Source organism: Schistocerca nitens, chromosome 2 (assembly GCF_023898315.1).
Source record: "Schistocerca nitens isolate TAMUIC-IGC-003100 chromosome 2, iqSchNite1.1, whole genome shotgun sequence".
NCBI lineage: Eukaryota > Metazoa > Arthropoda > Insecta > Orthoptera > Acrididae > Schistocerca > Schistocerca nitens.
This window is the reverse complement of record NC_064615.1, coordinates 1,111,454,128-1,111,480,403: the sequence shown is the minus strand read 5'-3', so window position 1 is coordinate 1,111,480,403 and position 26,276 is coordinate 1,111,454,128. Positions and strand designations below refer to the sequence as shown.

The following is a 26,276-nucleotide window of genomic DNA, read 5'->3' as shown; positions in this document are numbered from 1 at the left end:
CTGCTGGTGCCGTACGACCACCAGAAAGAGGTGACAGTCCGCTTCATGGAGGGCCATCCGCCCTGATGCCACCCACTCTGATCAGGGGCTCTCCCCACGGACGCCACCCAGCCACAGCAAAGGCCACGTGGCATGATGGCCGTTGCCGGGAGTCCTGATGCCTCAGAAAGACAGGCGTCTACTCCTTGGCATATGTGAAGAGAGTACAGTGCAGGCATCAGCAGTGCGATCCCTGTGTCGTCAGGGGGCTACGACCAAATGGGTACATGACAGCCCCACCACAACGGACAGGCTACCATGCTGGATATTGGGCGCAGAAAAATCCAATATTGTCACAGTGCGAAAGAGGACAGGAGACAATGGAAGATGACATACTCCGGAAAGTGTCCTCACCCAAATAGTTGAATCGCACGTGGAGATGCACAGCCATCACAAGAGATTCAGGAAATTAAATCTAAGGGCACGATGTATAACTCGTGCACCACGTAAGGCGTCCTTCCCCATATGGCCAACACGTCTGTAGAATTATGAAAGTGGCAGGTCAAACCATAGAATGGGACCTGAAGTCCTAGGGCCGAAAACAGACTCCTTTTAGTCGCCTCATACTACGGGCAGGAATACATCGGGCCTATTCTAACCCCCAGGCCTGCAGGGGGGAGCAGAGTATGGAAGGGGAACCTCCATTATCACTCAGTAGGAAGAAGTTCAAAACCTAATCATCTGGAAGGACATACAATGTCCAATAAGCAAACATTATCAGGTGAGTGGCACAACAATTAACAGAGCACATTACAGTGAGATGCTTACTGGTAGCAAACGCTCAGGACTTCTGTCTAACGGTAGTGTGCACGAAAATGCCTGCCCAAATACCGCTGCACATAGCACTGAACTGCTGCAGAAACTCAAGTTTCAATTAATGGCTCATCGTCCTGATCTTGTCTCTTCAGACTCCTCTTGTTTCATCCACTCAGACACTAAGAGCCCATCGAGCACCTCAGACCAAGAAGTGGTGGATATAGCCCACGTGTGGCTCGCTGCTCAGCTGAAAACCTCCCCTGGGGCATCAGGCAGCTTCTACAATGATGGACGAAGTGCATTGAGAAGCAAGGGGACTATATTGAAATATTATATTAACATACATGTCTTATTTGTATTACTATAAGACGTATAGCTACATTGGGACAATTTTTACACTTACCTTTATAAACATATTTATGTGTGCATGCACATTGCGCACAAATTATGTATGTATGCACACAATATCCTCTAACCCCAAGCTCTATGTGAACCCAACTTGGCACACAAACAGCACACTTCGTGAGTCTCAGCACTGTGGGGGTTGAACAGTCTAGCTCCCTTAGTCTTAGTAATATCATTCCTACAGTAAAAGCATTTTCCGCTAACATGTAGCACCTCCCACACTTTTTTTTGTTTTGTTTAGATCTTTGCTCTATAGGAAATGAACGGTATCAATACTAAGTGCATGCACTGTAGATAAAAACATAGAACGTCAAGCACATGGGTGAAGCTCAGACTGACATGAAGAATAGTAGCAAGCTTGTATGCCACAGTGATTTCATTAGAGTAAGTGGGCTGTTTGCCCTGCAGCAGCTTATACAGTGTCTTGGAAAAGATAAGGATCATAACAAGGCAAAGTGGCAGTCAGCAGACATGTGGAGAACTACACAGATGTTTCACCTTACATGTGAATAAATGCAGGCTCCTAAGAAAGTTATAACTATCGAAACATATAACACGGCGCTAAATATTCAAGTATCGTGTAGTCCACGAGCAGATGACATACTGCTGATAAAAACAATGAAATTAGAAATGTGAGGGATCTGAAGACAGGTTATGGGATCGAAACAAAGTTTTCAAAAAGAACTTGTGGCTGGTTTTATTATTCAACAACCGTTAACGCTCATTAGATGTATCAAGAGTAAATAAAGTTTTTACATACTTAGTGGGTTATCGGTAGTTTTTTTTGTGGTTTTAGGGCGCACAACTTCAACGGTCATTAGCGCCCAGACTACGTTAGGAATGCACCGCGAGTCACAAGTTTAAAACAGCAACGAAACGGAAAACACGATAAAAGACAGACTGACAGGCATAGGATTAAAAAAGAAAACAGCATAATCAAATGTCCTTTGAGAGGGTTGTCAAATTGATAAAATGAAGAACGCGAGCAGCTGCTCGTGGGTCATCCGCTAAAATGGCTTCTACAGTACAGGGCAGGCCAAGATCAAGACGCAGGGTGTTAAAATCCGGACAGGACGTTAAAATGTGGCGGACCGTCAGCAATTGCCCACATGGGCAGAACGGCGCCGGCGCAGCCGTCAGCAGATGGCTATGGCTGAACCGGCAGTGTCCAATTCGTAACCGGGCCAAAACTACCTCCTCCCGCCGAGAAGGGCGTGAGGAGGACGTCCAAGCCACGTGAAGAGGTTTCAAGGCCCGAAGCTTGTTGTCTGTAAGTGCAGCCCAATCGGCACGCCACAGCGATAAAATGCGCCGACAAATTACCGTGCTACAATCCGACGAAGGGACACAACAAGAAGCCGTCCGAGGCTGGAGGACCGCAGCCTTGGCCGCGGCATCTGCAGCTTCGTTCCCAGGGATACAGACATGGCCAGGAACCCACATAAAGCTAACCGGAGAACCGACGTCCACCAGCTGCTGAAGAGAGCGTTGGATCCGGTGCACGAAAGGGTGAACCGGGTACGGATCACTGAGGCTCAGGGAATCGGAGCAGATGATATATCCAGAATGTCGGTGGCGGCAGATGTAAAGAACAGCCTGGTAGAGGGCAAAGAGCTCAGCTGTGAAGACCGAACAATGGCCATGGAGCCGGTATTTGAAACTTTGTGCCCCGACAATAAAAGAACACCCGACCCCGTCATTGGTCTTAGAGCCATCTGTATAAATGAAGGTCATATTAAGGAACTTCGTTCGAAGTTCGACAAAACGGGAGTGGTAGACCGAACCGGGGGTAACCTTCGGGAGCGAGCAGAGGTCAAGGTGGACGCGAACCTGAGCCTGGAGCCAAGGTGGCGTGTGGCTCTCGCCCACTCGAAACGTTGCAGGGAGTGAAAAATTAAGGTGTTGAAGGAGGCGACGAAAGCGAACTCCAGGGGGTAGCAGGGCAGAGACATACAACCCGTATTGACTGTCGAGAGAGTCATCAAAAAAGGAACGATAAGACGGGTGGTCGGGCATTGCCAGTAGCCGACAGGCATACCGACAAAGCAGTATATCGCGCCAGTAGGTGAGTGGCAACTCACCAGCGTCAGCATGAAGACTCTCGACGGGACTAGTATAAAACGCTCCGATCGCAAGACGTAAACCCCGATGTTGTATGGAGTTGAGGCCGCGTAAGATGGATGGCCGTGCAGAGGAGTATACGAAGCTCCCATAATCCAGCTTGGAGCGGACGATCGACCGATATAGGCGAAGTAGGACGGTTCGATCCGCTCCCCACGACATACCACTGAGAACACGGAGGACATTTAGAGAACGGGTACAACGGGCAGCCAAATATGACACATGTGGAGACCAACTAAGTTTCCTGTCAAATGTAAGACCTAAAAATTTTGTTGTCTCCACGAATGGGAGAGCAACGGGACCGAGTCGTAAGGACGGTGGGAAAAACTCTTTGTAGCGCCAGAAGTTAATACAGACCGTCTTCTCGGCAGAAAAACGGAAGCCATTGGTGACACTCCAGGAGTAAAGACGGTCAAGAGAACGCTGAAGACAGCGCTCCAGGAAACACGTACGCTGCGCGCTGCAATAGATGGTAAAATCGTCCACGAAAAGGGAGCCTGATACATCAGCTGGGAGGCAATCCATTATTGGATTGATCGCTATGGCGAAGAGAGCGACGCTCAAAACTGAGCCCTGTGGCACCCCATTCTCCTGGCGAAAGGTTTTTTTTTTTTTTTTTGGGTTTAAGGGCGCTCAATTGCTGAGGTCATTAGCGCCCAGTCACAGTTGTGAGAGCACATAGAAGCTAGTAAAACTCAAGGGGATGGGGGGGACACCAGAAGGACCTGACAAAGATGCAGATAAAATAAGTAAAAAGGTTAAATGTCCTTGGACAAGCCAGTTAAAGTTATAAAACGCAGAATACGAGCAGCTGCTCGAGCGTCATCAGCTAAAACATCCGGTAAGTAGATGGCAGGGACAGGACAACACGAAATTGACTAAAACGGGGACACGACAATAAAACATGGCGCACTGTTAATGCCTGACCACAAGGGCACTGCGGGGCTGGGTCACCGGAGAGCAGGTAGCGGTGGCTAAACCGGCAATGCCCAATCCGCAACCTGGTCAGAAGGACCACCTCGCGCCGAGATGATGGTCGGGAGGATGTTGTCCAAGCAGTTGGGAGCGGTTTTACTGCCCGGAGCTTGTTTCCTTGGAGGGATGACCAAGCATCCCACCACAACGACACAAGCCTCTTACATACATCCCCACGAACGTCAGATGACGGGACACAATGGGAGGCGGGCCGAGGCAGGAGGACTGCAGCCTTGCCTGCAATATCCGCAGCCTCATTCCCAGGCACTCCTACATGTCCGGGAACCCACAGAAAGCTGACAGAACCACCATTATCAGCGACAGAATGGAGGGACTGCTGTATCCGTTGAATCAAGGGATGGACTGGATAGGGAGCTCCAAGGCTCTGAAGAGCACTGAGCGAGTCAGAGCAGAGTACATACGATGAATGGCGGTGGCGGCGGGCATACTGAACGGCCTGATGGAGAGCAAAAAGCTCGGCCGTAAAGCTGGAACATTGGTCGAGGAGCCGGTATTTAAAGGTGGCGGCCCCGACGACAAAGGCACAGCCGACACCATTGTCAGTTTTGGAGCCATCGGTGTAAATAAAGGTGTGACCGGCAAGTCGAGCACGATGTTCGACAAACCGTGAGCAATACACTGCAGCCGGAGTACCATTCTTCGGGAGTGAGCTGAGGTCGAGGTAAATATGAACCTGAGCCTGGAGCCAAGTTGGTGTCGGGCTCTCACCCTCTCTGTAGGTGGTAGGGAGGGCAAAATCCAATTGTCGAAGCAGGCGACGGAAGCGGACTCCGGGGGGCAGCAGGGCATACACATACAACCCGTACCGACGGTCGAGAGAATCGGCGAAGATGGACTCGTAAGAGGGGTGGTCGGGCATAGACAACAGCCGGCAGGCATACCGACACAGCAGTACGTCGCGCCGGTAGGTCAATGGTAACTCGGCAGCTTCAGCATAAAGACTCTCGACAGGACTAGTGTAGAAGGCTCCGGTAGCAAGACGTATCCCCCGATGGTGGATGGAGTTGAGCCGGCGTAAGAGGGATGGCCGAGCGGACGAGTAGACGAAGCTCCCATAATCCAGCTTCGATCGGACTATGGACCGATACAAGCGAAGCAGGACAGTGCGATCCGCTCCCCAAGATGAACCACTAAGAACTCTGAGGACATGAAGGGAACGTGTACAACAGTCCGCCAAATAAGAGACATGTGGAGACCAACACAGTTTCCTGTCCAACGTGAGCCCTAGAAACTTAGTTGTGTCCAGGAATGGGAGAACAACGGGACCGAGATGTAAGGATGGCGGAAGGAACGCTTTATATCGCCAAAAGTTGATACAAACCGTCTTCTCTTCAGAGAACCGGAAGCCATTTGCCACGCTCCATGAGTAGAGGCTGTCTAGACAACGCTGAAGGCAGCGCTCCAGGAGACATGTTCTCTGGGTACTGCAGTAGATTGCGAAGTCATCGATAAAGAGAGAGCCTGAGACATTAGGTGGAATGCAATCCATAATTGGATTGATCGCGATGGCAAAAAGGGCTACGCTCAAGACGGAGCCCTGAGGTACTCCGTTCTCCTGGAGGAAGACGTCGGACAATACGGAACCCACACGTACCCTAAACTTTCGATCCGTTAAAAAGGAATCAATAAAAAGGGGCAGGCGACCGCGTAGGCCCCACCTGTGCATAGTGCGGAGGATACCTCCTCTCCAACAGGTATCATAAGCCTTCTCCAAGTCGAAGAACACGGCTACCGTTTGGCGCCTTCGCAAAAAGTTGTTCATGATGAATGTCGACAAGGTCATAAGGTCGTCAACAGCGGAGCGGCGGCGACGAAAGCCGCATTGGACATTGGTAAGTAGCCGTCGAGATTCAAGAATCCAGACTAATCGAGTATTAACCATGCGCTCCATCACCTTACAGACACAGCTTGTAAGAGAAATGGGGCGGTAACTAGAAAGAAGGTGTCTATCCTTCCCGGGTTTGGGTATATGAACAACAACGGCGTCACGCCAACGCATGGGGACTTGACCTTCGGTCCAGACGCGATTGTAGGTACGAAGAAGGAAGCTTTTGCCCGCCGGAGAAAGGTGTGCCAGCATCTGAACGTGAATGGCATCTGGCCCCAGAGCAGAGGACCGGGACAGTGCAAGCGCACGTTCGAGTTCCCGCATAGTAAAGGGGCCATTATAAGTTTCCAGATTCAGCGAGTGGAAGGAAGGTCGCCGAGCCTCTTCTGCTTCTTTCCTGGGAAGGAAGGCAGTATGGTAATGGGCGGAGCTTGAAACCTCCGCGAAAAAGCGACCAAAGGCGTTGGAGACAGCCACAGGATCAACAAGGACCTCTACCTGAGGTCAGGCCAGGTACCGAGGAGTGGGCGTTAATGCCCGACAGCCGGCGCAGGCTACCCCAAACGACGGAAGAGGGAGTAAAACTGTTAAAGGAGCTGGTGAAAGAGGCCCAACAAGCTTTTTTGCTGTCTTTGATGACTCTACGGCATTGCGCTCAGAGTCGTTTGTATTCAATACAATTCGCCAACGTAGGATGGCGGCGAAAGGTGCGTAAAGCACGTCGTCGAGCACGGATAGCGCCCCTACAAGGCTCGTTCCACCAGGGGACGGAAACGCGACGTGAAGAAGAGGTAGTACGAGGAATGGAACGTTCGGCAGCATTGATGATAACAGCCGTGAGGTATTCGACCTGACTGTCACAACTGGGAAAATTGTGGTCCGGAAAGGTCGCCAGGGAGGAGTAAAGTCCCCCGTCAGCTTTCAGTATGTTCCAGCTCGAAGGACGTGGGGATGGGTTGTGGTGCAGGAGACGAACGACACAGGGGAAGTGGTCGCTCGAATAGGTGTCAGAAAGGACATACCACTCGAACCGACGGGCAAGAGTGGTAGAACAGATCGAGAGGTCCAAGTGGGAGTAGGTATGAGTAGAGTCCGAGGAAAGTATTGAGGCAGACAAGATTGAGATGGTTGAAGACATCCGCCAAGAGTGAGCCTCTTTGACAGGATGCAGGAGAGCCCCAAAGGGGATGATGGGCATTGAAGTCGCCAAACAATAAAAACGGCGGGGGAAGCTGAACGATCAGGTGCATCATGTCAGCCCGACTAACAGCAGATGACGGTGGAGTGTAGATGGTACAAACTGAAAAAGTAAAAGCAGAAAGAGTAATGCGGACAGCTATTGCTTGGAGTGGGGTGGTCAATGGGATGGGATGGTAATAGACATCGTCCCGAACAAGCAACATGACCCCACCATGAGCTGGGACACCGTCCACAGGGGTGAGGTCATACTGCTCCGAGGTATAGTGGGTAAAGGCAATACGGTCAGTCGGGCGCAACTTGGTTTCCTGGAGACCAAGGACGAGCGGACAGTGCAGGCGGAGGAGCAGTTTTAATTCCTCCCGATTAGATCGAATACCTCTTATGTTCCAATGAAACAACGCCATCGCTAGTCAAAAAGTTGGGGGAACGAGATGGAGGAAGAGCTGGTCACCTCGACGGCCGCGGAGGGCCAGGTTGCGAGGGAACAACGCTACAACCGACGGGAGGCGGATCCGGTTCCATCGACTCGTCGCCAGCTGCGGTCGCTGTCCCTGGTTGTGTAGGAGGGGCAGCATCGTTTGCCGACGAAAGGCCAGCTGAGCGCCTGGCAGCAGAGCGTCCCGGTGAAACTGAGGACGGCCGGGAGCAGCGACTCACGGATGGAGCGTCAGACGAAACGCGCCGGGGTGGAGAAGGGGATAGAAACTACTTCTTGGAGGCCTTCTTGGAAGGCCGAGGAGGCACAGGGATGGTGGGCTGGACCCGAAGAAGGTCCTCACGCGCGGGGTCCGTTTTGGAACGCCGGATCTCGGAAGCTGGGGTCCGGAACGTTTCCCCGATGGACGCCTGAGAAGAGGATCGCTTCTCAGGTGGCGTGGGGGCAGGAGAAGGAGGAAGGGAGGCCCCTGGGGCAGAGGGGGTGGGGGCCACGGGGGAGGAGGATTTGGAAGGGAGGGATTTGGGAGGCCGAGGCAGAGCCCCCTGATGGGTGGAGGAGGCGGAGGGGGGACAGGATAGGGGTGAGGATACCGCGGAAGGAGTGGACACAACTGAGGCAAACGAAGTGGTCAATGGCACGGGATGGAGGCGGCCATACTTCTTCCTGGCCTCAGAATAAGAGCCGATCCAAAGTTTTGATTTCTTGTATCTTCTTCTCCTTCTGATATGCGGGGCAGTCTGAGGATCTAGGCGCGTGGACGCCAGGACAATTAATGCACCGAGGTGGTGGGGTGCATGTATGTTCCTCACGAAGAGGACGTCCACAATCGCCACAAAGGGGCTCAGCCTCACACCGTGACGACATGTGCCCAAAGCGCAAACACCTAAAACAGCGCATAGGAGGCGGGACGTAAGGTCGCACGTCACACCGGTAGCACATCACCTTTACCTTCTCTGGGAGAACGTCCCCCTCGAAGGCGAGGATAAAGGCCCCGGTGTCGATGCGACGGTCTTTGGGGCCGCGCTGGACTCGCCGGACGAAATGCACGCCTCGGCGCTCCAGGTTGGCCATGAGCTCCTCATCAGATTGTAGCAGGAGGTCACGATGAAAAATAACCCCCTGCGTTCTATTTAGTGCCAGATGTGGGACAATGGATACTGGGATGTCCCCTAGGCGGTCGCACGCCTGGAGCGCCGACGACTGTGTGGCGGAGGTGGTCTTGATAAGAACGGACCCTGAACGCATCTTGCTGAGAGCCTCGATTTCCCCAAAGATGTCCTCAATGTGCTGAACAAAGAACATGGGCTTGGAGGTGGCGAATGTCCCCCCATCGGTTCGAGAACAGACCAAATAGCGGGGGAAGTACTTCGCCCCAAGCCGGCGGGCCTGTCCCTCCTCCCATGGAGTGGCCAAGGGGGAAAGGGCAGGAGAACCAGAACTAGAAACGGTACCTTTTCTTTTGAAAGACTCGGCCGCAGAGCGACCTGATACGTGTTGACGTTTCATCTGCGAAACGTCCGCCCCGATACCACCCACTCCGACCAGGGGCTCTCCCCATGGGCGCCACCCAGCCGCAGCAAGGGCCACCTGGCAGGATGACCATTGCCGGGAGTCCTGATGCCCCAAGGAGACGGGCATCTACTCCTTGGCCGACGTGGGGAGGGTGCAGCTCAGGTATCAGCAGTACGATCCCTGTGTTGTCAGGTGGCTACAACCTAGAGGGTATATGACGACCCCACCACAACGGGCTGGCTACCATGCTGGATTTCTGGTGCCATGGAAAGTCCATCATGATCGCTGGTGCTGATGGAGATGCACAGTGGGCTTAACTTGGGCAACCCATCAGGCGTTGAGGCCCAATTTGAGGAATAGTGGGTATGGTTACAACGCCGGTGCAATGCTGAGTACCAAGGTCTTAGTGCACTTAGGACCAGTGGTACACCACGTAAGGTGTCCTTCCCCAAAAGGCTCGTACTTCTGTAGAATTTGGAAAAATGGAGGTCAAACCCCAAGGGGGACCATCACAGGGAAGGCCGAAATGGTTGAAACTCCTTTTAGTCGCCTCGTACGACAGGCGGAATACCGCGGGCCTATTCTTACCCCGGACCCGCAGGGGGGCTGGCGAAAGGTGTGACAGGACAGAACCCACACGTACCTTGAACTGTCGATCCATTAAAAAGGAACGAATAAAAAGAGGGAGGCGACCGCGAAGGCCCCATGTATGCACGGTGCGGAGAATGCCCGCCCTCCAACAGGTGTCGTAAGCCTTCTCCAAATCAAAGAACACAGCCGCGGTCGGGCGCTTCTGCAAGAAGTTATTCATAATGAAGGTCGACAAGGTAACCAGATGGTCAACAGCAGAGCGGCGCCTACGAAATCCACATTGTACATTGGTAAGTAGGCGTCGAGACTCGAGCAGCCAAACCAATCGAGAGTTAACCATTCGCTCCATCACTTTACAGACACAGCTGGTAAGCGAGTCGGGTCGATAACTGGAAGGCAAGTGCTTGTCCTTCCCCGGCTTAGGAACGGGACAATAGACTCGCGCCAGCATGCGGGAACATGTCCCTCAATCCAGATGCGATTGTAAGTACGAAGAAGAAAACCTTTACCCGCAGGAGAAAGGTTCTTCAGCATCTGAATATGAATAGAATCAGGCCCTGGAACGGAGGACCGTGATCGGCCAAGTGCGTTTTCGAGTTCCCGCATGGTGAATGGGGCATTATAACTTTCACGATTCGAGGAGCGAAAGTTAGGTGGCCTAGCCTCCTCTGCCTGTTTGCGGGGGAGGAAGGCAGGGTGGTAATGAGCGGAGCTCGAAACCTCTGCGAAAAAGCGGCCGAAGGCATTGGAGACAGTCTCAGGGGCCACAAGGACGTCATTCGCGACCGTCAAGCCAGAAACTGGTGAGTGGACCTTAGTGCCAGATAGCCGGCGCAGGCTACCCCAGACAACAGAAGAAGGAGTAAAACTGTTGAAGGTGCTTGTGAAAGCAGCCCAGCTGGCTTTCTTGCTTTCTTTAATAATACGACGACACTGTGCACGTAATCGCTTATAATTGATACAATTCGCCACTGTAGGGTGGCGTTTAAAGGTGCGTAAAGCACGTCGACGAGCACGTAAAGCGTCTCTACATGCTGCGGTCCACCAGGGGACCGGTACGCGACGTGGAGAAGAAGTAGGGTGAGGGATGGAATATTCAGCAGCAGTGAGAATGACTTCCGTGAGGTGTGCGACCTGACTATCGCAGCTTGTGAATGTTTGATCCTGAAAGGTCGCCCTGGAAGAGAAGAGCCCCCAGTCTGCTTTGGAGATGTTCCAACTAGATGAGCACCGAGAGGGGTTATGCTGCAGGAGATGGATAACACACGGGAAGTGGTCGCTCGAATATGTATCAGAAAGTGCATACCACTCGAACCGGCGTGCAAGTTGGGGAGTACATGTGGAGAGGTCTAAATGGGAATAGGTGTGAGATGTGTCCGAAAGAAAAGTAGGGGCGCCAGTATTGAGGCAGAAAAGATTGAGCTGGTTGAAAAGGTCTGCTAACAGGGAGCCCCTCGGGCAGGATGCTGGAGAGCCCCAAAGGGGATGGTGGGCATTGAAGTCTCCAGTTAACAAAAATGGTGCAGGTAGCTGAGCAATAAGTTGCATCATGTCTGCCCTGGTAACGGCAGACGACGATGGAGTGTAAATGGTACAAATGGAAAATGGAAAAGTGGAGACAGTAATGCGGATGGCAACTGCCTGCAGGCCGGTGTGCAACGTGATGGGATCGTAGTAAATATCATCCCAGACCAGCAACATAACCCCTCCATGAGCTTTTTTTTTTTTTTTTTTGGTTTTTGGGCGCACAACGTCAACGGTCATTAGCCCCCAGACTACTTTAGGAATGCACCGCGAGTCACAAGTTTAAAACAGCAACGAAACGGAAAACACGATGAAAGACATACTGACAGGCATAGGATTAAAAAAGAAAACAGCATAATCAAATGTCCTTTGAGAGGGTTGTCAAATTGATAAAATGAAGAACGCGAGCAGCTGCTCGTGGGTCATCCGCTAAAATGGCTTCTACAGTACAGGGCAGGCCAAGATCAAGACGCAGGGTGTTAAAATCCGGACAGGACGTTAAAATGTGGCGGACCGTCAGCAATTGCCCACATGGGCAGAACGGCGCCGGCGCAGCCGTCAGCAGATGGCTATGGCTGAACCGGCAGTGTCCAATTCGTAACCGGGCCAAAACTACCTCCTCCCGCCGAGAAGGGCGTGAGGAGGACGTCCAAGCCACGTGAAGAGGTTTCAAGGCCCGAAGCTTGTTGTCTGTAAGTGCAGCCCAATCGGCACGCCACAGCGATAAAATGCGCCGACAAATTACCGTGCTACAATCCGACGAAGGGACACAACAAGAAGCCGTCCGAGGCTGGAGGACCGCAGCCTTGGCCGCGGCATCTGCAGCTTCGTTCCCAGGGATACAGACATGGCCAGGAACCCACATAAAGCTAACCGGAGAACCGACGTCCACCAGCTGCTGAAGAGAGCGTTGGATCCGGTGCACGAAAGGGTGAACCGGGTACGGATCACTGAGGCTCAGGGAATCGGAGCAGATGATATATCCAGAATGTCGGTGGCGGCAGATGTAAAGAACAGCCTGGTAGAGGGCAAAGAGCTCAGCTGTGAAGACCGAACAATGGCCATGGAGCCGATATTGGAAACTTTGTGCCCCGACAATAAAAGAACACCCGACCCCGTCATTGGTCTTAGAGCCATCTGTATAAATGAAGGTCATATTAATGAACTTCGAACGAAGTTCGACAAAACGGGAGTGGTAGACTGAATCGGGGGTAACCTCCTTCGGGAGCGAGCAGAGGTCAAGGTGGACGCGAACCTGAGCCTGGAGCCAAGGTGGCGTGTGGCTCTCGCCCACTCGAAAGGTGGCAGGGAGTGAAAAATGAAGGTGTTGAAGGAGGCGACGAAAGCGAACTCCAGGGGGTAGCAGGGCGGAGACATATAACCCGTATTGACTGTCGAGAGAGTCATCAAAAAAGGAACGATAAGATGGGTGGTCAGGCATTGCCAGTAGCCGACAGGCATACCGACAAAGCAGTATATCGCGCCGGTAGGTGAGTGGCAACTCACCAGCGTCAGCATGAAGACTCTCGACGGGACTAGTATAAAACGCTCCGATCGCAAGTCGTAATCCCCGATGTTGTATGGAGTTGAGGCGGCGTAAGATGGATGGCCGTGCAGAGGAGTATACGAAGCTCCCATAATCCAGCTTGGAGCGGACGATCGACCGATATAGGCGAAGGAGGACGGTTCGATCCGCTCCCCACGACATACCACTGAGAACACGGAGGACATTGAGAGAACGGGTACAACGGGCAGCCAAATAAGACACATGTGGAGACCAACTAAGTTTCCTGTCAAATGTAAGACCTAAAAATTTTGTTGTCTCCACGAATGGGAGAGCAACGGGACCAAGTCGTAAAGACGGTGGGAGAAATTCTTTGTAGCGCCAGAAGTTAATACAGACCGTCTTCTCGGCAGAAAAACGGAAGCTATTGGCGACATTCCACGAATAAAGACGGTCAAGAGAACGCTGAAGACAGCGCTCCAGGAAACACGTACGCTGCGGGCTGCAATAGATGGTAAAATCGTCCACGAAAAGGGAGCCTGATACATCAGCTGGGAGGCAATCCATTATTGGATTGATCGCTATGGCGAAGAGAGCGACGCTCAAAACTGAGCCCTGTGGTACCCCATTCTCCTGGCGAAAGGTGTCTGACAGGACAGAACCCACACGTACCCTGAACTGTCGATCCATTAAAAAGGAACGAATAAAAAGAGGGAGGCGACCGCGAAGACCCCATGTATGCATGGTGCGGAGAATGCCCGCCCTCCAACAGGTGTCGTAAGCCTTCTCCAAATCAAAGAACACAGCCGCGGTCGGGCGCTTCCGCAAGAAGTTATTCATAATGAAGGTCGACAAGGTAACCAGATGGTCAACAGCAGACCGGCGCCTACGAAATCCACATTGTACATTGGTAAGTAGGCGTCGAGACTCGAGCAGCCAAACCAATCGAGAGTTAACCATTCGCTCCATCACTTTACAGACACAGCTGGTAAGCGAGATGGGTCGATAACTGGAGGGCAAGTGCTTGTCCTTCCCCGGCTTAGGAATCGGGACAACAATAGACTCGCGCCAGCATGCGGGAACATGTCCCTCAATCCAGATGCGATTGTAAGTACGAAGAAGAAAACCTTTACCCGCAGGAGAAAGGTTCTTCAGCATCTGAATATGAATAGAATCAGGCCCTGGAGCGGAGGACCGTGATCGGCCAAGTGCGGTTTCGAGTTCCCGCATGGTGAATGGGGCATTATAACTTTCACGATTCGAGGAGCGGAAGTTAGGTGGCCTAGCCTCCTCTGCCTGTTTGCGGGGGAGGAAGGCAGGGTGGTGATGAGCGGAGCTCGAAACCTCTGCGAAAAAGCGGCCGAAGGCATTGGAGACAGCCTCAGGGGCCACAAGGACGTCATTCGCGACCGTCAAGCCAGAAACTGGTGAGTGGACCTTAGTGCCAGATAGCCGGCGCAGGCTACCCCAGACAACAGAAGAAGGAGTAAAACTGTTGAAGGTGCTTGTGAAAGCAGCCCAGCTGGCTTTCTTGCTTTCTTTAATAATACGACGACACTGTGCACGTAATCGTTTATAATTGACACAATTCGCCACTGTAGGGTGACGTTTAAAGGCGCGTAAAGCACGTCGACGAGCACGTAGAGCGTCTCTACATGCTGCGGTCCACCAGGGGACCGGTACGCGACGTGGAGAAGAAGTAGGGTGAGGGATGGAATATTCAGCAGCAGAGAGAATTACTTCCGTGAGGTGTGCGACCTGACTATCGCAGCTTGGGAATGTTTGATCCTGAAAGGTCGCCCTTGAAGAGAAGAGCCCCCAGTCTGCTTTGGAGATGTTCCAACTAGATGAGCACGGAGAGGGGGTATGCTGCAGGAGATGGATAACACACGGGAAGTGGTCGCTCGAATATGTATCAGAAAGAGCATACCACTCGAACCGGCGTGCAAGTTGGGGAGTACATATAGAGAGATCTAAATGGGAATAGGGGTGAGATGTATCCGAAAGAAAAGTAGGGGCGCCAGTATTGAGGCAGACGAGATTGAGCTGGTTGAAAAGGTCTGCTAACAGGGAGCCCCTCGGGCAGGATGCTGGAGAGCCCCAAAGGGGATGGTGGGCATTGAAGTCTCCAGTTAACAAAAATGGTGCAGGTAGCTGAGCAATAAGTTGCATCATGTCTGCCCTGGTAACGGCAGACGACGATGGAGTGTAAACGGTACAAATGGAAAATGTAAAAGTGGGGAGAGTAATGCGGATGGCAACTGCCTGCAGGCCGGTGTGCAACGTGATGGTATCGTAGTAAATATCATCCCGGACCAGCAACATAACCCCTCCATGAGCTGGGATACCTACCACAGGGGGTAGGTCAAAACGCACAGAAGTGTAGTGTGCCATGGCAATTAGATCGCATGGGCGTAGCTTCGTTTCCTGGAGGGCTACGACGAGCGGACGGTGCAAGCGAAGCAGCAACTTCAAGTCCTCTCGGTTGGAGCGAATGCTGCGAATATTCCAGTGAATAAGTGCCATCGTAAGAAAAGAAAAAGGAAGATGAAAGAAGGGGTCACCTCGAAGGCCGCCGAGGGCCTGGCTTCGAGCGAGCACTGCCGCCGCTATCAGTAGGCGGACAGTCATCATCCATTGGGTCTATAGGTTCATCGGCCATCTTGGGAAGATGGCCGGGAGGGGGAGCTTCCTCCGCCGGTGAACGGCCAGATGTTCGGCTACCAGCGGTGCGGCCAGGCGAAAGGGATGACGGCCTGGGGCGGCAACCGCTGGGTGGCGCAGGAGAAGAAATGCGCCGTGGCGGAGAAGGAGAACTATGCTTCCTATTAGCCTTCTTGGATGGTCGTTTGGTGGAAGTACCGGACGACGGCTGGGAGGTCGAGGTACGTAGGAAGTCTGCACGGGACGGTTCCTTCTTGAAGGCCCGTGCATCTGACTTCTGGGTCTTCGTCTTAGCAGAAGCTGATGAAGGGGCTGGTGTCTGTTGGGTGATGGGACGAAGAGGAGACGTCGACCGCGCGATCTTAGCACTGGCCGAACAGACGACCGTGGTGCTGAAGGTCAGATCGCAGGTCTGGGTTGCCACCTCCCTGGTAGTCCGAGGAGAGGCGAGGACAGTACTGTATTTCCCCGCTGGGAGCAGCGTGGGCTTCCTACTAGCCAATAGCTTGCGAGCAGCCGAGGTGTACACTTTCTCTTTGACCCGAATTTCTTGGATACAGCGTTCTTCCTTATAGACAGGACAGTCGCGGGAGGATGCAGCATGGTCACCCTGACAGTTCACACAACGAGGAGACGGAGGTGGACAGTCACCCTCATGGGCATCCCTGCCACAAGTGACACATTTAGCCGAATTGGAACAAGATTGGCGAGTGTGATTGAAACGCTGACACTGGTAGCAGCGCGTAGGTGTCGGGACGTAGGGGCGAACAGAAATAACCTCGTAGCCCGCTTTGATGCGCGATGGCAGCTGAACACTATCGAAGGTCAAAAAAAGTGTCCGGGTCGGTACAAGGTCATTGTTGACCTTTTTCATGACCCTATGGACAGCCGTCACGCCCTGCTCAGCGAGGAAAGATTGAATCTCCTCGTCAGTCAAACCGTCGAGGGATCTAGTGTAGACCACACCACGAGACGAATTCAAAGTTCGGTGAGCCTCCACCCGGACAGGGAATTTGTACAGGAGTGTGGCCCGAAGCAGTTTTTGTGCCTGAAAGGCGCTCTCAGTTTCGAGTAATAAGGTACCGTTACGCAACCTGGTACAGGATTTGACAGATCCGGCTATGGCATCGACGCCCTTCTGGATAACGAAAGGGGTGACAGAGGAAAAATCCTTTCCGTCCTCAGATCGAGAAACGACGAGGAACTGTGGGGCAGGCGGTAGTACTTTTGTCACTGGTACCTGGTCACGTTTACGTTTTTGGGCAGAAGTCGAGAGAGATGGAGTGAAATCCATTGCGGAGAAATTCCCCATGATTGCCAGCGTCTCCGATGGCGCGCTCCTTCCTTGTGGGGACCCTCTCAGAGGGCACTCCCGCCTTAGGTGAATGTTTACACCTCAGGTCACACCTCCCGAGAAACAGACGGAGGGACCAATCGGCATGGTCAGAAGGTATCAGCTCAGGCAATCACCCCTCCCCGGGCCTGGCCTTTACCAGGGGGTACGCGCGTGCCTTACATGTCTACCCAGGGCGGGGAATTACGCGTTACCCCGTCACCGGCTACGCGTGCGAACGCGTGGGTCGGCCTTCAGGCGCGCACAGGGAGGAAGGAAGAAGAGGAAAAAGGAGAGAGAGAGAGAGAGAGAGAGAGAGAGAACAGTGTCTCAAACGCCGAGGCGGAGACCAGAGAAGGCAAGCAGAAGAAGGCAAGGAGAAGAAGGCAAGGAGAAGAAGGCAAGGAGAAGAAGGCAAGGAGAAGAAGGCAAGGAGAAGAAGGCAAGGAGAAGAAGGCAAGGAGAAGAAGGCAAGGAGGAGAAGGCAAGGAGGAGAAGGCAAGGAGGAGAAGGCAAGGAGGAGAAGGCAAGGAGGAGAAGGCAAGGAGGAGAAGGCAAGGAGGAGAAGGCAAGGAGGAGAAGGCAAGGAGGAGAAGGCAAGGAGGAGAAGGCAAGGAGGAGAAGGCAAGGAGGAGAAGGCAAGGAGGAGAAGGCAAGGAGGAGAAGGCAAGGAGGAGAAGGCAAGGAGGAGAAGGCAAGGAGGAGAAGGCAAGGAGGAGAAGGCAAGGAGGAGAAGGCAAGGAGGAGAAGGCAAGGAGGAGAAGGCAAGGAGGAGAAGGCAAGGAGGAGAAGGCAAGGAGGAGAAGGCAAGGAGGAGAAGGCAAGGAGGAGAAGGCAAGGAGGAGAAGGCAAGGAGGAGAAGGCAAGGAGGAGAAGGCAAGGAGGAGAAGGCAAGGAGGAGAAGGCAAGGAGGAGAAGGCAAGGAGGAGAAGGCAAGGAGGAGAAGGCAAGGAGGAGAAGGCAAGGAGGAGAAGGCAAGGAGGAGAAGGCAAGGAGGAGAAGGCAAGGAGGAGAAGGCAAGGAGGAGAAGGCAAGGAGGAGAAGGCAAGGAGGAGAAGGCAAGGAGGAGAAGGCAAGGAGGAGAAGGCAAGGAGGAGAAGGCAAGGAGGAGAAGGCAAGGAGGAGAAGGCAAGGAGGAGAAGGCAAGGAGAAGAAGGCAAGGAGAAGAAGGCAAGGAGAAGAAGGCAAGGAGAAGGCAAGGAGATTTTGCAGGGGAAAGAGTAAGGAAGACAGTGAGGTGGAGAAGAGCAAAGAAAGGAACCAACCAAAGGAAGGAAAAAAAACGAGAAGTGAAAAAGCAAAATGACCGCAAATAGAGGTCGTGGAACCGTCCGTCTCCGGACGCAGGCGCTAACTACCCCCTTGAGGGGGAGGGACTCCTTTTAGTCGCCTCTTACGACAGGCAGGAATACCTCGGGCCTATTCTAATCCCCGGACCCGCAGGGGGGACCCTCCATGAGCTGGGATACCTACCACAGGGGGTAGGTCAAAACGCACAGAGGTGTAGTGTGCCAAGGCAATTTGATCGCAAGGGCGTAGCTTCGTTTCCTGGAGGGCGACGACGAGCGGTCGGTGCAAGCGGAGCAGCAACTTCAAGTCCTCTCGGTTGGAGCGAATGCTGCGAATATTCCTGTGAATAAGTGCCATCGTAAGAAAAGAAAAAGGAAGATGAAAGAAGGGGTCACCTCGAAGGCCGCTGAGGGCCTGGCTTCGAGCGAGCACTGCCGCCGCTATCAGTAGGCGGACAGTCATCGTCCATTGGGTCTATAGGTTCATCGGCCATCTTGGAAAGATGGCCGGGAGGGGGAGCTTCCTCCGCCGGTGAACGGCCAGATGTTCGGCTACCAGTGGTGCGGCCAGGCGAAACTGATGACGGCCTGGGGCGGCAACCGCTGGGTGGCGCAAGAGAAGAAATGCGCCGTGGCGGAGAAGGAGAACTGTGCTTCCTATTTGCCTTCTTTGAAGGTCGTTTGGTGGAAGTACCGGTCGAAGGCTGGGAGGTCGAGGTACGTAGGAAGTCTGCACGGGACGGTTCCTTCTTGAAGGCCCGTGCATCTGACTTCTGGGTCTTCGTCTTAGCAGAAGCTGATGAAGGGGCTGGTGTCTGTGGGGTGATGGGAGGAAGAGGAGACGTCGACCGCGCGATCTTAGCACTGGCCGAACGGACGACCGTGGTGCTGAAGGTCAGATCGCATGTCTGGGTTGCCACCTCCCTGGTAGTCCGAGGAGAGGCGAGGACAGTACTGTATTTCCCCGCTGGGAGCAGCGTGGGCTTCCTACTAGCCAATAGCTTGCGAGCAGCCGAGGTGTACACTTTCTCTTTGACCCGAATTTCTTGGATACAGCGTTCTTCCTTATAGACAGGACAGTCGCGGGGGGATGCGGCATGGTCACCCTGACAGTTCACACAACGAGGAGACGGAGGTGGACAGTCACCCTCATGGGCATCCCTGCCACAAGTGACGCATTTAGCCGCATTGGAACAAGACTGTCGAGTGTGATTGAAACGCTGACACTGGTAGCAGCGCGTAGGTGTCGGGACATAGGGGCGAACAGAAATAACCTCGTAGCCCGCCTTCATGCGCGATGGCAGCTTAACACTGTCAAAGGTCAAGAAAAGTGTCCGGGTCGGTACAAGGTCATTGTTGACCTTTTTCATGACCCTATGGACAGCCGTCACGCCCTGCTCAGCGAGGAAAGATTGAATCTCCTCGTCAGTCAAGCTGTCGAGGGATCTAGTATAGACCACACCACGAGACGAATTCAAAGTTCGGTGAGCCTCCACCCGGACAGGGAACGTGTACAGGAGTGTGGCCCGAAGCAGTTTTTGTGCCTGAAAGGCGCTCTCAGTTTCGAGTAATAAGGTACCGTTACGCAACCTGGTACAAGATTTGACAGATCCGGCTATGGCATCTACGCCCTTCTGGATAACGAAAGGGTTGACAGAGGAAAAATCCTTTCAGTCCTCAGATCGGGAAACGACGAGGAACTGTGGGGCAGGTGGTAGTACTTTTGTCACTGGTAGCTGGTCAAGTTTCCGTTTTTGGGCAGAAGTCGAGAGAGATGGAGTGAAATCCATTGCGGAGAAATTCCCCATGATTGCCAGCGTCTCCGATGGCGCGCTCCTTCCTTGTGGGGACCCTCTCAGAGGGCACTCCCGCCTTAGGTGAATGTTTACACCTCAGGTCACACCTCCCGAGAAAAAGACTGAGGGACCAATCGGCATGGTCAGAAGGTATCAGCTCAGGCAATCACCCCTCCCCGGGTCTGGCCTTTACCAGGGGGTACGCGCGTGCCTTACATGTCTATCCAGGGCGGGGAATTACGCGTTACCCCGTCACCGGCTACGCGTGCGAACGCGTGGGTCGGCCTTCAGGCGCGCACAGGGAGGAAGGAAGAAGAGGAAAAAGGAGAGAGAGAGGGAGAGAGAGAGAGGACAGACTGTCTCAAACGCCGAGGCAGAGACCAGGGAAGGCAAGGAGAAGAAGGCAATGAGAAGGCAAGGAGAAGAAGGCAATGAGAAGGCAAGGAGAAGAAGGCAATGAGAAGGCAAGGAGAAGAAGGCAATGAGAGGGCAAGGAGATTTTGCAGTGGAAAGTGTAAGGAAGACAGTGAGGTGGAGAAGAGCAAAGAAAGGAACCAACCAAAGGAAGGAAGAAACGAGAAGTGAAAAAGCAAAATGACCGCAAATAGAGGTCGTGGAACCGTCCGTCTCCGGACGCAGGCGCTGACTACCCCCTTGAGGGGGAGGGACTCATTTTAGTCGCCTCTTACGACAGGCAGGAATACCTCGGGCCTATTCTAATCCCCGGACCCGCAGGGGGAGGTTATCGGTAGTGACTGCTGATTAGAAGTATGCTTATAGTGGTAGTAAATTACGTAGTATGAAACTTGCTAAAATATGTTCGTTATGGTGGTGATGGTTCGATTTTTTGCTGGAAGGGGAGAAGGGCTTCAATTCAAATGCAATTAGAGTAGCTACAGATTTGCGCAAAACTTTTAAATGAGAGATTCCAGAAGGGTAAAAACAAAAGGAGTCGTATAAACCATCCTCGAAACCGACAGGACGATCTGTACATCTCATCTGGAGAAACAATTTAATAATGTGAATCAAATTTTGACAACATAGGGATAGTAAGCATATAGGAAAGCGCTGTCACTATCTAAAAATGTCGGCTGCTGCTTATATTTTAATACAGGGTATCCCAAAAGTAAAGCTCAATTTTCACATCAAAAATTCAAAGAAGAGTATTTAAAGTGGGACACTCTGGACAGTGATTAACATTTCATGCATGGAAATCTGTGCTGATCTTTAGGGAACGAAAAACTGTTGAAAAACCACTTCAGTTCAGCCGAGGCCACATTTTGCACATGTGGCTTCGTGAGCCATCACAATTGCCAGATATTGGCCGACGAAAACCATCATGAGGTGCTAGAACGGCAGGGAATCGCACCGGAATCTAACGTTCAGCTAGCAGTGACAAATTCCGGTTGGTTTAATGGTTAAAGGAACCAGACTACAAGCTGATCAGTCCCTCCTACCTGGAACAAGCATGTTAACCAAACTACACACCAAAGAAAGGCATAGGTGCACGACACTCTAAGGAAAGAAAATTCCAAGGTCTACTGAAGGTCAAAAAAGCCTAGAGAAAGGAACAAAGAAGACCAAAAAGGTGGGAAAGGAAGAAAGGTGGGCGAGATGCCCCTTTTAAGGAGTAGCTGGAGGCCCCTAAAGGCAGGAAGTGCGGTGGGTGATATACACCCCACCACTGACCAGAGGCATCCTATCCAGCAATATCCACAGGAAACTAGTGACACAGCCAGGGCGAGAGCAGCACAGAAAAACAGAGAAAGAACACCAAGTCAAAGAGAACTTGCGAGAAGGGGGAAGAAGAGCATAGGGTGAGGACTGAGGCGGATCAGCAAGTTCAGACTGATGCTAGTTTTATGTAGAGGAGGCAGCAGAGGCTCCTTCCAATCCCTCAATGGGCCGACAAGGCTGGGGTGCACCCTCTTACAGTGGCAGGAACACCTTCGCAAATACAACGTAATACTGGGTTGGCCACTGAGGCATCATCTACAAACGCCATGGATAGCAAAATGTGGACCACCAGCGAACAGGCACCACAACGACTTCGGGGCAGATGCTCACAATGGAGGAGACGACTGAGTCAGCCAAGAGTGGCTAATGCAGAGCCACTCAAATGCAGGACCTCCACAAATTTGTGACCTCCTGTATCACCCGTAGTTAGTTTGGCAGAGTGTATGCCAGTCTGTATTGCAGATCCTCAGAACTTCACAGTGTAATATCGACTGTAGGTCCGATTCCAGAATATCGATTTCAGGACGCAGCTTGCTGGTAGTCAGCTCTGTCAGCCCATCAGAGAATTCATTCCCCGAGAGTCCAATGTGACACAGGGTACAGACAAAGACCACTCAGTGTCCACAGTGTTTGAAGGCGAAAGGGGAATAGTTAGGATCAAGGTATGGAGAGGATAACAATGGTCAAGAGCTTGAAAACTGCTCAAAGAGTCACTAACGATGAGGAAGGACTCAGAAGTACAGGAACACATATGCTCAAGAGCATGAGAGATGCCTTTCACCCTCCGCAGTGAAAACGTTGTAGCCATCCAGCAAGGTTGGTTAGTTGTTTGAAGTTTAAGGGACCAAACAGCAAGGTCATCAGTCCCTTGTTTCAAATATGCTCCATTCCGCTAATGGAACATCTCAGGAAAGTCAGAACAATAAAACGGAAAAAGGTATAAACGTAAAAGGGCAGTCATGTTGTCAATGGTAAAAAACAAAATTCGGGAAGTCGGCAAGAGAACGAACCCAACGCTATGCTGAAGCAGCATAGGCAAGACCACCTGTGACTTAAAAGGTGCAACCGCTAGAATGTAGAAATACGTATGGGAAAAGGAGACTAACCAATCAAAAAAAGTTAAAAAAAGAGTAAAAGGGAAAGAAAAGAGGATCTCTGTCAGGGAGGTGAATCGGGAATCTCCAAACACGGCTTGCAGTGGGAGACACCCGAACACTCACCGCCCTGCCCCAACACCAGAGAGAGATTAAAAACCTTAGAACTGAGAATAAAAACCACTTTCCCGGAGGAAACCGAGAACCAGAGAGACCATCCGGGAATCGTCAGCCAACATCAAAGGTAAAGTGTGGGGGAGTCTGTACTTAGCACACAGAGCCAAAAGAAGGGGGCATTCAACCAAAATGTGGGCTACTGACTGGAGGGCTCCACAACCACAAAGTGGGGGTGGCTCATCACGCAAAAGAAAACCATGGGTCAGCCTGGTATGGCCAATGCAGAGACGACACAGTGTGGTAGAGTCCTTTCGGGAGAGGCGGAAGGAAGAACGCCACGGGCCTGGTGTCACCTTAATCGCACGAAGTTTATTAGACAGGGGAGTAGCCTCCCAAGAATTGGCCCATGACTGTGCGAAGTGGGATTTGATGTGAAGCCGTAAATCCGCTGCAGGAGGGGTTACAGAAAACGGGAGTAAGTGACTGCTCCCCCAGCCAAACGATCAGCGAGCTCATTACCCAGGATACCCACATAGCCAGGGACCCAAAGGAAGTCAATGGAACAAGCAGCACAGTATCAGCGAGATGGTCATGGATGGCAGAGTCCAAGGGATGGCGCGAAAAACACCGGTCAATAGCATGAAGGCCACTCATCTAGTCCATATATAACAAAACGCGGTTGTGGCCTGGGAAATTGCCATCAATTCCGCAGTAAACACCCCACGTGTAGGTGGCAGCAGATGATTTTCCGTTCCAACAGAGGACGTGAAGGCATACCCAACATGATCAGCAGATTTAGAGCCATCAGTGTAAAAAACAACAGCATCCCGAAACTCCCATAAAATTTGGCGGAAAAGGGAACAGAACACCACCGGGGGGATGGAATCTTTCGGACCTTGGCGAGATCCATCCGAATTCGAGGCTGAGGAACTAACCAAGGGCGGGGGGGAACGAGAAAGACAGGACGAAGAAGGAAGCTGAAAATCACGGCAAAGAGACGTAAGGCGGAGCCCAACCGGTAAACCCGCCCGTGGGCGGGAGTCGGGTGGGTGACGTCCATGGTCTAGGAACAGGATAGAATAGGAAGGATGAGGGGGAGAGGAACGGTTAGCGTGTGCATAAGACACCAGAAGCTGGGACCGCCGAACAGAAAGGGGGGAAATCCCAGCTTCAACCAGGAGACTATCAACAGGGCTAGTAGGGAAGGCACCGGTGGCCAAATGGATACCTCGATGGTGGACTGGACCCAGCACGTGCAGTGTGGAAGGAGCAGCTGAACCATAAACTTGACAACCATAGTCCAAGCGAGACAGAACTAAAGCACGATAAAGACGGAGATTTTGTGTGGGGTTTAAGGGCGCTCAACTACTGAGGTCATTAGCGCCCAGGCACAATTGTTAGAGCACATAGAAGCTAGTAAAACTCAAGGGGGGGGACACCAGAAAGTTCTTACAAAGATGCATATAAAATAAGTGAAAGAGTTAGATGTCTTTGGACAAGCCAGTCAGAGTAATAAAACGAAGAACACGAGCAGCTGCTCGAGCGTCATCAGCTATAATATCCTGTAAAGTAGATGGCAGAGACAGGACAACACGAGATTGACTAAAACGGGGACACGACAATAAAACATGGCGCACTGTCAAGGCATGACCACAACGGCACTGCAGGGCTGGGTCACCGGAGAGCAGGTAGCGGTGGCTAAACCGGCAATGCCCAATCCGCAACCTGGTCAGAAGGACCTCTTCTCGCCGAGATGGTCGGGAGGAGGTTGTCCAAGCAGTTGGGAACGCTTTTACTGCCCAGAGCTTGTTTCCTTGAAGTGATGACCTAGTATCCCACCACAATGACAAGCCTCCTACAAACAATCCCCCTAATGTCAGATGACGGGACACAATGGGAGGCTGGCCGAGGCAGGAGGACTGCAGCCTTGGCTGCAGCATCAGCAGCCTCATTCCCAGGCACTCCATGTCTGGGAACCCACAGAAAGCTGACAGGAGAGCCATCATCAGCAAAAGAATTGAGGGACTGCTGGATCCGTTGCACCGAGGGATGGACCGGATAAGGAGCTCCAAGGCTCTGAAGAGCACTGAGTGAATCAGAGCAGAGTACATACGATGAATGGCGGTGGCGGCGGGCATACTGAACGGCCTGATGGAGAGCAAAAAGCTCGGCCGTAAAGCTGGAACATTGGTCGAGGAGCCGGTATTTAAAGGTGACGGTCCCGACGACAAAGGCACAGCTGACACCATCGTCAGTTTTGGAGCCATCAGTGTAAATAAAGGTGTGACTGGCAAGTCGCGCGTGAAGTTCGAGAGACCGTGAGCAATACACTGCAGCCGGAGTACCCTCCTTCGGGAGCGAGCTGAGGTCGAGATAAATATGAACCGGAGCCTGGAGCCAAGGTGGTGTCAGGCTCTCACCCTCTCTGTAGGTGGTAGGGAGGGCAAAATCCAATTGTCGAAGCAGGCGACGAAAGCGGACTCCAGGGGGCAGCAGGGCAGACACATACAACCCATACTTACGGTCGAGAGAATCGGCGAAGGAGGACTGATAAGAGGGGTGGTCGGGCATTGACAACAGCCAGCAGGCATACCAACAAAGCAGTACGTCGCGCCGGTAGGTCAATGGTAATTCGGCAGCTTCAACATAAAGACTCTCGACGGGATTAGTGAAGAATGCTCCGGTCGCAAGACGTAACCCCCGATGGTGGATGGAGTTGAGACGGCATAAGACGGATGGCCGAGCAGACGAGTAGACGAGGCTCCCATAATCCAGCTTTGATCGGACTATGGACCGATACAAGCGAAGCAGGACAGTGCGATCCGCTCCCCAAGATGAACCACTAAGAACTCTGAGGACATTAAGGGAACGTGTACAACGGGCAGCCAAATAAGAGACGTGCAGAGACCAAAGTTTCCTGTCCAGTGTGAGCCCTAGAAACTTAGTTGTTTCCGCGAATGGGAGAACAACGGGACCGAGATGTAAGGATGGCGGAAGGAACGCTTTATATCGCCAAAAGTTGATACAAACCGTCTTCTCTTCAGAGAACCGGAAGCCATTTGCCACGCTCCATGAGTATAGGCTGTCTAGACAACGCTGAAGGCAGCGCTCCAGGAGACATGTTCTCTGGGCACTGCAGTAGATCGCGAAGTCATCGACAAAAAGAGAGCCTGAGACATTAGGTGGAATGCAATAAATAATTGGATTGATCGCTATGGCAAAACGGGCTACGCTCAAGATGGAGCCCTGAGGCACTCCGTTCTCCTAGAGGAAGACGTCGGACAATACGGAACCCACACGTACCCGGAACTTTCGATCTGTTAAAAAGGAA

The 26,276-nt window shown here is 52.4% G+C and overlaps 1 protein-coding gene across 1 annotated transcript in view; it reads left to right on the top strand.

Annotated features, from left to right (window-relative positions):
- Positions 1 to 735: 735 nt before the first annotated feature.
- LOC126235582 (uncharacterized) overlaps positions 736 to 26,276 on the top strand; it is a 195,582-nt gene continuing 170,041 nt past the window's right edge. Inside the window, exons 1-2 of the mRNA XM_049944298.1 lie at positions 736 to 760; positions 17,266 to 18,096. Of these exons, the coding sequence (XP_049800255.1) occupies positions 736 to 760; positions 17,266 to 18,096 (856 nt within the window). The remainder of the gene's footprint in view (positions 761 to 17,265; positions 18,097 to 26,276) is intronic.